Below are 14,503 nucleotides of genomic sequence, written 5' to 3'. Positions count from 1 at the left end.
CTCATCATCAATTCTTTGATGGCACCTTTGATTTGTAGAGGGGCCAAGACAACAAAGCAATATATGAAACCATCTTAACCCACACTTAACCTATTCTTTATAGTTCTTCTAATTCTTTCAGATTAGAGGTCGATCGATTACGATTTCTCAACACCGATACCGATTATTGGAGGACCAAAAAAAGCATATACCGATTAAATCTGCCAATTTTTATATATATATATATATATATATATATATATATATATATATATATATATATATACACAGTGCCTTGCGAAAGTATTCGGCACCCTTGAACTTTGCGACCTTTTGCCACATTTCAGGCTTCAAACATAAAGATATAAAACTGTATTTTTTTGTGAAGAATCAACAACAGGTGTGACAATCATGAAGTGGAACGACATTTATTGGATATTTCAAACTTTTTTAACAAATCAAAAACTGAAAAATTGGGCGCGCAAAATTATTCAGCCCCTTTACTTTCAGTGCAGCAAACTCTCTCCAGAAGTTCAGTGAGGATCTCTGAATGATCCAATGTTGACCTAAATGACTAATGATGATAAATACAATCCACCTGTGTGTAATCAAGTCTCTGTATAAATGCACCTGCACTGTGATAGTCTCAGAGGTCCGTTAAAAGCGCAGAGAGCATCATGAAGAACAAGGAACACACCAGGCAGGTCCGAGATACTGTTGTGAAGAAGTTTAAAGCCGGATTTGGATACAAAAAGATTTCCCAAGCTTTAAACATCCCAAGGAGCACTGTGCAAGCGATAATATTGAAATGGAAGGAGTATCAGACCACTGCAAATCTACCAAGACCTGGCCGTCCCTCTAAACTTTCAGCTCATACAAGGAGAAGACTGATCAGAGATGCAGCCAAGAGGCTCATGATCACTCTGGATGAACTGCAGAGATCTACAGCTGAGGTGGGAGACTCTGTCTATAGGACAACAATCAGTCGTATATTGCACAAATCTGGCCTTTATGGAAGAGTGGCAAGAAGAAAGCCATTTCTTAAAGATATCCATAAAAAGTGTTGTTTAAAGTTTGCCACAAGCCACCTGGGAGACACACCAAACATGTGGAAGAAGGTGCTCTGGTCAGATGAAACCAAAATGTAACTTTTTGGCAACAATGCAAAACGTTATGTTTGGCGTAAAAGCAACACAGCTGAACACACCATCCCCACTGTCAAACATGGTGGTGGCAGCATCATGGTTTGGGCCTGCTTTTCTTCAGCAGGGACAGGGAAGATGGTTAAAATTGATGGGAAGATGGATGGAGCCAAATACAGGACCATTCTGGAAGAAAATCTGATGGAGTCTGCAAAAGACCTGAGACTGGGACAGAGATTTGTCTTCCAACAAGATAATGATCCAAAACATAAAGCAAAATCTACAATGGAATGGTTCAAAAATAAACATATCCAGGTGTTAGAATGGCCAAGTCAAAGTCCAGACCTGAATCCAATCGAGAATCTGTGGAAAGAACTGAAAACTGCTGTTCACAACTGCTCTCCATCCAACCTCACTGAGCTCGAGCTGTTTTGCAAGGAGGAATGGGAAAAAATGTCAGTCTCTCGATGTGCAAAACTGATAGACATACCCCAAGCGACTTACAGGTGTAATCGCAGCAAAAGGGGGCGCTACAAAGTATTAATTTAAGGGGGCTGAATAATTTTGCACGCCCAATTTTTCAGTTTTTGATTTGTTAAAAAAGTTTGAAATATCCAATAAATGTCGTTCCACTTCATGATTGTGTCCCACTTGTTGTTGATTCTTCACAAAAAAATACAGTTTTATATCTTTATGTTTGAAGCCTGAAATGTGGCAAAAGGTCGCAAAGTTCAAGGGGGCCGAATACTTTCGCAAGGCACTGTATATATATATATTTGTAATAATGACAATTACAACAATACTGAATGAACACTTATTTTAACTTAATATAATACAGAAATAAAATCTATTTAGTCTCAAGTAAATAATGAAACATGTTAAATTTGGTTTTAATAATGCAAAAACAGTGTTGGAGAAGTAAAATTGCAATATGTGCCATGTAAAAAAGCTAACGTTTAAGTTCCTTGCTCAGAACATGAGAACATATGAAAGCTGGTGGTTCCTTTTAACACGAGCCTTGAATATTCCCAGTTAAGAAGTTTTAGGTTGTAGTTATTATAGGACTATTTCTCTCTATACCATTTCTATTTCACATACCTTTGACTATTGGATGTTCTTATAGGCACTATAGTATTGCCAGCCTAATCTTGGGAGTTGATAGGCTTGAAGTCATAAACAGCGCTGCGCTTCAAGCATTGCGAAGAGCTGCTGGCAAATGCAGGAAAGTGCTGTTTGAATGAATACTTACGAGCCTGCTGCTGTCTACCATCGCTCAGTCAGACTGCTCTATCAAATCATATACTTAATTATAATATAATAACATACAGAAATACGCGCCTTCGGTCATAAAGATGGTAAAATCCGGAAACTATCATTTCGAAAACAAAACGTCTATTCTTTCAGTGAAATATGGAACCGTTCCATATTTTATTGAACGGGTGGCAACCCTATGTCTAAATATTGCTATTACATTGCACAATCTTCAATGTTATGTCATAATTATGTAAAATTCTGGCTAATTAATTACGGTCTTTGTTAGGAAGAAATGGTCAATACACAGTTCGCAACGAGCCAGGCGGCCCAAACTGCTACACATACCCTGACTCTGCTTGCACTGAACGCAAGATAAGTCACACAATTTCCCTAGTTAAAATTGCCTGCTAAGATGAAATTATTTTAATTAAATATGCAGGTTTAAAAAAAGATACTTGTGAATTGATTTTAAGAAAGGCATTGATGTTTATGGTTAGGTACATTGGTGCAAAGATGGTGCTTTTTTCGCGAATGCGCTTTTGTTAAATCATCACCCGTTTGGCGAAGTAGGCTGTGATTCGATGATAAATTAACAGGCACCGCATTGATTATATGCAATACAGGACAAGCTAGTTAAACTAGTAATATCATCAACCATGTGTAGTTAACTTCTTCGATATAGGGGGCGCTCTTTTAATTTTGGGATAAAAAAACGTTCCCGTTTTAAACAAGATATTTTGTCACGAAAAGATGCTCGACTATGCATATAATTGACAGCTTTGGAAAGAAAACACTGATGTTTCCAAATCTGCAAAGATATTATCTGTGAGTGCCACAGAACTGATGCTACAGGCGAAACCAAGATTACATTTCAAACAGGAAATGCCCCAGATTTTGAAGGCGCTGTGTTCCAATGTCTCCTTATATGGCTGTGAATGCGCAAGGAATGAGCTTACACTTTCTGTCGTTTCCCCAAGGTGTCTGCAGCATTGTGACGTATTTGTAGGCATATCATTGGAAGATTGACCATAAGAGACTACATTTACCAGGTGCTCGCTTGGTGTCCTCCGTTGCAATTATTGCGTAATCTCCACCTGCGTGTATTTTTCTGTTTGCTTCAGAGGAGAAACCCAACTGCCACGAATGACTTATCATCGAATAGATATGTGAAAAACACCTTGAGGATTGATTCTAAACAACGTTTGCCATGTTTCTGTCGATATTATGGAGTTAATTTGTAAAAGAGTTCGGCGTTGTAATGACTGAATTTTCGTTTTTTTTTCTTGGCCAAACGTGATGAACAAAACGGAGCGATTTCTCCTACACAAATAATATTTTGGGAAATACTGAACATTTGCTATTTAACTGAGAGTCTCCTCATTGAAAACATCCGAAGTTCTTCAAAGGTAAATTATTTTATTTGAATGCTTTTCTTGTTTTTGTGAAAATGTTGCCTGCTGAATGCTAGGCTTAATGCTATGCTAGCTATCAATACTCTTACACAAATGCTTGTGTAGCTATGGTTGAAAAGCATATTTTGAAAATCTGAGATGACAGTGTTGTTAACAAAAGGCTAAGCTTGTGAGCCAATATATTTATTTCATTTCATTTGCGATTTTCATGAATAGTTAACGTTGCGTTATGGTAATGAGCTTGAGGCTATGATTACGCTCCCGGATACGGGATTTCTCGTCGCTAGAGGTTAACTAGTGATTATGTTAAGATGTATTGTTTTTTATAAGATAAGTTTAATGCTAGCTAGCAACTTACCATGGCTCCTTGCTGCACTCGCGTAACCGGTGGTCAAGCCTGCCACGCAGTCTCCTTATGGATTGCAATGTAATCGGCGTCCAAAAATGCTGATTATCGACTGTTATGAAAACTTGAAATCGGCCCTGGCGATTAAATCGGTCGACCTCTAATTCAGAATACATTATGAATTTTATGGATAACTTATCATAATGACATGCACCATCAACACTGATTAGTAAACCAGGACCCACATACAAAAGAAAGACCAGGTCTACAACACTACCCCACAGTTTAGACTCTAAACGAACAAGGGAACTTCAACTTTGTCACCTAGCTGGTTGGATGAAAAGTGAATGATAATACGTAAAAGCACAAACATGATTATTTTGGGGGTGGGGTGGATTTGTTTGTCAAGACTCCAGACCATTGAGAACAGGAAGAACAAAGCACTCAGCAGGGTTGAGGTTAGTACCTGGGATGACATGGGATGTCCCATGGGTTTGTCTGAAGTGAGGAGTCCACTTGGCAGGTCAGCCTGGTAGGAGAGGGGGGGTGGTCCCGAGGAGAACTCCCCAACATTAGGGGTGCCAGGGGCATTTGGGAAGTCTGAGAACCCAGGCTGGTTAGGGTATCCCAATCCTGGGCAGAAACAGACATACACTCGTTACTTAGACATTCTCCACCCTTTTAACCATACATTTACATGAGAAGAACGTTTATTTGTTATTTTTTTCACAGAGAGCATTTATTTCGGCAAATTCTTTTGTAAAATGGCTATGAGAGGTGATTTTGAAAATTTGGCTAAAACAGTCCAAAACCTTTGTATTTGTACACTAAAGGAAAAACGTCAGAACCATTCTTTACTGAATGAACTATTGGTTGTGTTCATTGGGATACTCCATAGAAAACTGTGCAAATATTTTGACACAGAAAAGAAAACCATAATAAGTACAGACAATATACTATCGTATCTCAGTCCCTCCGGGATTTTCAGTTTTTTTGGGGGGTGATAGATTCAGAGGAGTTGGATTAAATGCGGAAGACACATTTTGGTTGAATGCATTCAGTTGTGCAACTGACTAGGTATCCCCTTTCCCTACACAATTTGCAATGATTTTGTACACTTTGTCACGAAAATGCACTAACAGGGGGAAAGGTTTGTTGACGTGTGGCTTGATTGAATGATTTTATGCTTTAAAAAAGTGCTGCAATTGGTTAAAACTTTTAGCACTCGTTTTGTATTGCGGTAATATTGCAGTGATTTGACTGTTTTATGAGGTAATAGTGCGGAGATGGGTAAAATTTGAAACCATAATAACCACAGAATCACAAAGGGACTGGTATATGTATTAGTGTTTTCTTTTCTTCCATTACATGCCAACTGGACACGACCGTAGTTTGTTATCCACTGGGAAAGTCATGTCTACTTCCAGCTCCACTTCCGTATAAAGTCCCATACCGTTTTTGACTGTACTTCAAGAATACATAATGGAATTCATGAAAATGCAGTCATTTAAGATACAGTGCATTCGTAAAGTATTCAGACCCCTTGACTTTTTCCACATTTTGTTACATTACAGCCTTTTTCTAAAATTGATTAAATAGTTTTTCCCCTTTATCAATCTACACACAATGACAAAGTAAAAACTAGTTTGATATTTTTGCAAATGTACTAAAAGTAAACTGAAACATATTTACATTAGTATTCAGGCCCTTTACTAAGTACTTTATTGAAGCACCTTTGGCAGCGAATACAGCCGAGTCTTCTGTAGCAGGTTATCATCATTATCATTGCAATCTACTGCAAAGATAGGACAGAACTCTGCAGGCTACTATCCAGGTCTGTACCCAAACAATTTGAACTTCTACTTTTAAAAATCCACCTCTCTAAAAACAAGTCTCTCACCGTTGCCGCCTGCTATAAACCACCGTCTGCCCCCAGCTGTGCTCTGGACACCATATGTGAACTGATTGCCCCCCATCTTTCTTCAGAGCTTGTGCTGCTAGGCGACCTAAACTGGAACATGCTTAACACCCCAGCCATCCTACAATCTAAACTTGATGCCCTCAACCTCACACAAATTATAAATGAACCTACCAGGTACCTCCCCAAAGCCTTAAACACAGGCACCCTCATAGATATCATCCTAACCAACTTGCCCTCTAAATACACCGCTGTTTTCAACCAAGATCTCAGCGATCACTGCCTCATTGCCTGCATTCGTAATGGGTCAGCGGTCAAACGACCTCCACTCATCACTGTAAAACGCTCCCTGAAACACTTCAGCGAGCAGGCCTTTCTAATCGACCTGGCCGGGGTATCCTGGAAGGATATTGATCTCATCCCGTCAGTAGAGGATGCCTGGATATTTTTTTTAAATTCCTTCCTAACCATCTTAAATAAACATGCCCCATTCAAGAAATGTAGAACCAGGAACAGATATAGCCCTTGGTTCTCCCCAGACCTGACTGCCCTTAACCAACACAAAAACATCCTATGGCGTTCTGCATTAGCATCGAACAGCCCCCGTAATATGCAGCTGTTCAGGGAAGCTAGAAACCATTATACACAGGCAGTTAGAAAAGCCAAGGCTAGCTTTTTCAAGCAGAAATTTGCTTCCTGCAACACTAACTCAAAAAAGTTCTGGGACACTGTAAAGTCCATGGAGAATAAGAACACCTCCTCCCAGCTGCCCACTGCACTGAAGATAGGAAACACTGTCACCACTGATAAATCCACCATAATTGAGAATTTCAATAAGCATTTTTCTACGGCTGGCCATGCTTTCCACCTGGCTACTCCTACCCCGGTCAACAGCACTGCACCCCCCACAACAACTCGCCCAAGCCTTCCCCATTTCTCCTTCTCCCAAATCTGCTCAGCTGATGTTCTGAATGAGCTGCAAAATCTGGACCCCTACAAATCAGCCGGGCTAGACAATCAGGACCCTTTCTTTCTAAAATTATCTGCCAAAATTGTTGCCACCCCTATTACTAGCCTGTTCAACCTCTCTTTCGTGTCGTCTGAGATTACCAAAGATTGGAAAGCAGCTGCAGTCATCCCCCTCTTCAAAGGGGGTGACACTCTTGACCCAAACTGCTACAGACCTATATCTATCCTACCATGCCTTTCTAAGGTCTTCGAAAGCCAAGTCAACAAACAGATTACCGACCATTTCGAATCTCACCATACCTTCTCTGCTATGCAATCTGGTTTCAGAGCTGGTTATGGGTGCACTTCAGCCACGCTCAAGGTCCTAAATGATATCTTAACCGCCATCGATAAGAAACATTACTGTGCAGCCGTATTCATTGATCTGGCCAAGGCTTTTGACTCTGTCAATCACCACATCCTCAGACTCGACAGCCTTGGTTTCTCAAATGATTGCCTCGCCTGGTTCACCAACTACTTCTCTGATAGAGTTCAGTGTGTCAAATCGGAGGGTCTGCTGTCCGGACCTCTGGCAGTCTCTATGGGGGTGCCACAGGGTTCAATTCTTGGACCGACTCTCTTCTCTGTATACATCAATGAGGTCGCTCTTGCTGCTGGTGAGTCTCTGATCCACCTCTACGCAGACGACACCATTCTGTATACTTCTGGCCCTTCTTTGGACACTGTGTTAACAACCCTCCAGGCAAGCTTCGATGCCATACAACTCTCCTTCCGTGGCCTCCAATTGCTCTTAAATACAAGTAAAACTAAATGCATGCTCTTCAACCGATCGCTACCTGTACCTACCTGCCTGTCCAACATTACTACTCTGGATGGCTCTGACTTAGAATACGTGGACAACTACAAATACTTAGGTGTCTGGTTAGACTGTAAACTCTCCTTCCAGACCCATATCAAACATCTCCAATCCAAAGTTAAATCTAGAATTGGCTTCCTATTTCGCAACAAAGCATCCTTCACTCATGCTGCCAAACATACCCTTGTAAAACTGACCATCCTACAAATCCTCGACTTTGGCGATGTCATTTACAAAATAGCCTCCAATACCCTACTCAACAAATTGGATGCAGTCTATCACAGTGCAATCTATTTTGTCACCAAAGCCCCATATACTACCCACCATTGCGACCTGTACGCTCTCGTTGGCTGGCCCTCGCTTCATACTCGTCGCCAAACCCACTGGCTCCATGTCATCTACAAGACCCTGCTAGGTAAAGTCCCCCCTTATCTCAGCTCGCTGGTCACCATTGCATCTCCCACCTGCAGCACACGCTCCAGCAGGTATATCTCTCTAGTCACCCCCAAAACCAATTCTTTCTTTGGCCGCCTCTCCTTCCAGTTCTCTGCTGCCAATGACTGGAACGAACTACAAAAATCTCTGAACTGGAAACACTTATCTCCCTCACTAGCTTTAAGCACCAACTGTCAGAGCAGCTCACAGATTACTGCACCTGTACATAGTCCACCTATAATTTAGCCCAAACAACTACCTCTTTCCCTACAGTATTTTATGTATTTATTTATTTTGCTCCTTTGCACCCCATTATTTGTATTTGTACTTTGCACATTCTCCCATTGCAAATCTACCATTCCAGTGTTTTACTTGCTATATTGTATTTACTTTGCCACCATGGCCTTTTTGCCTTTACCTCCCTTATCTCACCTCATTTGCTCACATCGTATATAGACTTGTTTATACTGTATTATTGACTGTATGTTTGTTTTACTCCATGTGTAACTCTGTGTCGTTGTATGTGTCGAACTGCTTTGCTTTATCTTGGCCAGGTCGCAATTGTAAATGAGAACTTGTTCTCAACTTGCCTACCTGGTTAAATAAAGGTGAAATAAAAAAAAATAAAAAAATAAAAATTGCACGCCCAATTTTTCAGTTTTTGATTTGTTAAAAAAGTTTGAAATATCCAATAAATGTCGTTCCACTTCATGATTGTGTCCCACTTGTTGATTCTTCACAAAAAATACAGTTTTATATCTTTATGTTTGAAGCCTGAAATGTGGCAAAAGGTCGCAAAGTTCAAGGGGGCCGAATACTTTCGCAAGGCACTGTATATTGGTCATATTGTTCACGGCTCCCGAGTGGCGCACAATGGGATTGTCTTGCAGTTTTCCAGCTGTATCCACTGAAAGAGCATGAGGTTCAAGACACGAGGGCAGGGGGCACGGGATGGGCCGCAGAGCCGCACACAGGAGACCAACCTAGCCCATGTTGGCGGAGAGTCACAGCATATTTTTCAATATACTGTAGGCCTACCATATGTGACATGAGTCTCACTAGTATTGAGTAACGTGCTGTTAAAAGTGGTGTAGGTCTTATTTATTTAAAGACAATATTGAAGTTACAAGCAATAGCCTACAACTATTTTAGCACTCTTTGCTCTGGAACAAGCATAGGGACTGGTCTCGATAAATCAATGAGATTTTTATTTTCACTGAATCTCCATTTGTGTATTGGTTAGACTAGATTTAGAAAAGCAGGGTGTAAAAATTAGGGCGACAGCTGAAGCATTGGTCCAGAGCCAGACGCCATTGGCGGAGAGTCAGGGGGGAATGATATGTTGAAGTGGGCGAGGAACGAGATGGAGTCACAATCCATGCCAAGCACACGTGAGCTCTGGAACTCCACCTCCGACAGGCAGAGTCAACAAACCTGGCGGGTTCGTCGGGTCGTCAGTTCCATTCCTCTTCTGACAACAGAACTTGACCAACTGTTCACCAGCCATAGCAAGGGCCGTCCAGACCATTGTGCTGTTCTGCTATTTATTCCAAGGAAGTGTAACCGAAGAGAGAGATATCACGAGTGGGCACAGACTACCAACTGGGATAGATCCAGAGGCAAATGTGGCTTACCAGTGAACCTCTGTGTGTTCATCATTAATACTGTGTCTCAGAAGTTTCTGTCCACGACTGATGCAACTAGAAAAGGCATTAAAGACCGAGTTAACGAGTACTTGAGGTCAAAGAAAAGGTCTGGACATGGCCTGCTCTCCCTTATGTAAGGAATTAGGCACTATCCTATTTTATTACAGTATGTACTGTAGGCAATTTTTACTTGTCAGACTGCACAGTAGCCTAATAAACAAATGCAGGTGGCTTATATCTTCAACATGCTTTAAATGCTTTACTATCTTTAATGTAAAAGCATATACTGTACAGTAGTTTATTTCTTCATCACCATCGTTATGCTTTCGTTAATAAAATAATGATGAAAATACTCTCAAAACACACATAGTCACATTGTACAGCTCCATTATATGGCTATTAAGCAGGGCTATATTTTGACCTTTATGGGCGGCGCACAATTGGCCAAGCGTTTCCCTCTAAAAACAGAAATAAATGTTTTGGCCTTTACAAATATTATTTTGGCTTTTATTCAGATTACAATAGCTCACTATCGTTTTTTTGAAAACGAAATAACCTCAAATGTCGTTATATATTATCATCAAGTTGATGGCAGTCATACAGCAGCACCTACAAAAAGCTGAGTGACTCACTCATTCATGGCTTTGGATCAAAAAATATAAATAATTTCTAATAGTCTGACTTCTTGGTGACAGGGGGCAGTTTTTTCACGTCCGGATGAAATGCATGCCCAAATTCAACTGCCTGCTACTCATCCCCAGAAGATAAGATATGCATAGTATTAGTAGATTTGGATAGAAAACACTCTGAAGTTTCAAAAACTGTTTGAATCATGTCTGCGAGTATAACAGAACTTATTTAGCAGGCGAAACCCCGAGGACAAACCATTCAGATTTTTGTTTTGTTTTGAGGTCACTCTTTTCAATGGGCTTTCATTGGGAATCCAGATTTCTAAGGGACCTTCTTGCAGTTCCTGCCGCTTCCACCGGATGCCACCAGTCTTTAGAAATTGGTTGAGGTTTTTCCTTTGTGTATTGAAGAAGTATGGCCATCTTGAACGAGGGTCACTTGTAGTTTACTGTTAGATAGAGGCGCGTGACCAGAAAGCTAGCTACAGTTTATTTTCCTCCTGTATTGAACACAGATCATCCCGACTTCAATTTTAGCGATTATTTACGTAAAAAATTCCTAAAGTTGCATTACAAAAGTAGTTTGAAATGTTTTGGTAAAGTTTACAGGTAACTTTTGAGATATTTTGTAGTCACTTTGTGCAAGTTGGAACCAGTGTTTTTCTGGATCAAACGCGCCAAATAAATGGACATTTTGGATATATATCGACAGAATTAATCGAACAAAAGGACCATTTGTGATGTTTATGGGACATATTGGAGTGCCAACAAAAGAAGCTCAAAGGTAAGGCATGAATTATATTTTTATTTCAGCGTTTTGTGTCGCGCCTGCAGGGTTGAAATATGCTTCTCTCTTTGTTTACGGAGGTGCTACCCTCAGATATTAGCATTGTTTGCTTGTAAAAATGAAACGTTCATAAAAGCTACACTTGTTGTGAATCCAGCCAACATGTCAGATTTCAAAAAGTATTTTCGGCGACGAAAATACTTTTTGAAATCTGACATGTTGGCTGGATTCACAACAAGTGTAGCTTTTATGAACGTTTCATTTTTATAGTAATTTATTTAAATTTGGAGTCACGTCACATATTGTAGGCCTACTGTAGGCGACATGAGTCTCACTAGTGTTGAGTAATGTGATGTTATTTATTTAAAAAGCATATTGAAGTTAGAAGCAACAGCCTACAACTATGTAAGCACCGTTTCGCACTGCTCTGAGACAAGCATGGGGACTGGTCTTGATGAATCAATGAGATGTTTGATTTTTCACTGAATCTCCGTTTGGGTATTGGTTAGATTAGAATTAGAAAATTAGGGTGTAGAAATGTTATGCTCTTAGTGTAACCTTTATTTAACTAGGCAAGTCAGTTAAGAAAAAAAATCTTATTGACAAGGACAGCCTACTCCTTCCTCCCTGACGGGGAATTGAACCCCGGTCTCCCGTGTGCCCGCACGACACAGGTATTCTTTAGCTCAATAGCCCAGTACTGTAATCCTGACCATCACGTTGTACAGCGGCATATTTTCTGTTCCATCCTAACGGAAACCCAGAGAGTTTGTTTTTTTTCTTGGAATAGAACCACCATAATATGAATCAAATTAATTAAGCAAGTACCAGTGAAAAGTATGGTCACACCTACTCATTCCAGGGTTGTTCTTTATTTTTTACTATGTTCTACATTGTAGAATAATAGTGAAGACATCACAACTATGAAATAACACATATGGAATCAGTTAAGAACAAATTCTTATTTACAAGGACAGCCTACTGCTTCCTCCCCATCGGGGAAGTGAACCCCGGTCTCCCGCTTGCCCGCATTCTCTAGTATAGCCATTATTGAAGGCTATCAAATGCTTCTCAAAGATGCGCTCTGGTGGTCAAACTAGCACTAACAATGGTACCAGTGGTTCACACTTAAATGTGCCATAGAATTCTGTAATTTATGCATATATATTATAGAATTTATGCAAGCAGTGCTGCAATACGCTGCTACTTTTAAAGGAGGAACCACTGTACATGGATGCACTTTCTAGATAGGTTTAGGATCTCATACTGAAGCTTATAGAGACCCCCAACTGGTGTTAAATAAAACAATATAGATGCAAGCATCATGAAACCGACCAGTTTTTTGGACCCAACTTGCTTACCACTTTTTCCATGTGATTTCTTTCTTCACAGATTCCACAAAATTATCACTTTTACTCTTACCTACATGCACATATTGCCTCAATTACATCATAACCCTGCACAATGACTTGGCACCGAGTCAACTCCTTGTATATAGCCTCGCCATTGTTATTTTATTTTGTTACCATTTCTATTGTTTAGCAAACTTGTATTACTTTTAATTCTGCATCGGTGGGAAAGGACTTCTTAGAGCTGCGATCCTGTTAACGGGGATAAACATCCAGGGAAATTTCAGAGCGACAAAACTAAAAATACAACATTGTAACATTAAACTTTCTTGAAAATTCAAGTGTCTTACATCCTTCAAAAGATTAGAATCTTGGTAATCAAACTGCGTTTTCCAATTTAAAATAGCTATTACAGAGAACAAATACCATGCTTTTGTTTGAGAAGCGCAATCAACAACAACAAACTTTTCCCGCCATGACAGGTTTGACATATTCACATATGAAGGTAACATTATGACTTACATTCTGATATCTTGCTCTTATTTCTCCTCCTGAGGGTCCCAATGATCAAAGGAAGTGTAGTTTTCTTTGACAAAATCTATTTTTATAGCCTAACACGAAACATTTTGTAAACCGCTTGTGTCGTGAATTCCATCTCTATCAACTTTTGACGAAGCATTCAACGTAATTACACACACTAAACAATCGTTTATCTAGTCATGGTTGGTTTCATTGCAATCCTCTGGATGTTTGTAACACAGCCATACTTGATTGTTCTTTTTGCGGGGCGTATTGAACGAAATGAACTGATTTGAAGACAACGAGCAATGACCTCATTGCGCACCAATAATATTAGCGAAGTTTTGTTGATTGACTGTATTTCTGCCCAATGACCACTGATCTTCTTGAAATCTAGCTTGGTAGATAGCCAATGAGCTGAGGTAAACGCCAGTATGTGATGGTTATGGGTTGGACCACCATCACTTATTCGTAAACGCACGCGTGACGAACTTCCATTCGCCATTGACCATCAGACTTGTTGCAGTCACGCGCAGTATTTTGGAAAGTGTTTTTTCAACGATTTCATAGAACACATCATGGCGCATAAATCAGGAAAAGCGAAGTCCAAATCTAAGTATACAGATTTGCACCAGATTATAGAAGAAATTAATCGAGAAAGTGAGACAGATTTGTTGTTTGAAGAATCTTTGAGTGAGCATAGTTATGACTCAAACACTGAAGATATGTTTCTGCAAGGAGAGGATATAATCCTGGACTGGTAAATGCTAATGGCGTTGTTTGTAATATAATTTGATATATTTTTCTGCAAAAATATTATTAATTATTATTTATTTTTTAGCAATTTATAGAAATATAATCAGTAATGAAATGTGTGATGAAATGTGTAAAGTACACATTGGCTATACATAGTGTGTGTGTGTGTGTGTGTGTGTGTGTGTGTGTATGTATATATATATATATATATATATATATATATATATATATATATATATATATATATATATATTCCATGTCAGACATATTTATTTTCTATTTTTTATTAAAATGGAATGGAGTAGAACAGCAAACACACACATGGCCACTGCGCCTGCTGCTCCACTCCACTCCATTTCCATATGAAATAGCCATTGGGTGCTGTTGAGGGGAGGGCAGGCCCACAAGAATGGCCGGAGTTGAATGGAACAGCACTTCACCTTAGTGACTGTTCCCTCTGCTCTATACAATACATATGTTAATTTTACGTGATGATAAAAGGCTCA

General features: G+C 39.7%; 1 protein-coding gene across 4 annotated transcripts in view; it reads right to left on the bottom strand.

Moving 5' to 3' along the window:
• The window catches only part of LOC110526111 (zinc finger MIZ domain-containing protein 2), a 76,137-nt gene that overhangs the window by 5,634 nt on the left and 56,000 nt on the right, over positions 1-14,503 (bottom strand). For all 4 annotated transcript variants that reach the window (XM_021606739.3, XM_036980390.2, XM_090238157.1 and 1 more), the window contains one exon: positions 4,600-4,766. In XM_021606739.3, the coding sequence (XP_021462414.2) occupies positions 4,600-4,766 (167 nt within the window). The remainder of the gene's footprint in view (positions 1-4,599; positions 4,767-14,503) is intronic.

Source organism: Oncorhynchus mykiss, chromosome 6 (assembly GCF_057628025.1).
Source record: "Oncorhynchus mykiss isolate SJ-2025 chromosome 6, ASM5762802v1, whole genome shotgun sequence".
Taxonomy (NCBI): domain Eukaryota; kingdom Metazoa; phylum Chordata; class Actinopteri; order Salmoniformes; family Salmonidae; genus Oncorhynchus; species Oncorhynchus mykiss.
This window is presented reverse-complemented; position numbering and strand designations above follow the sequence as displayed.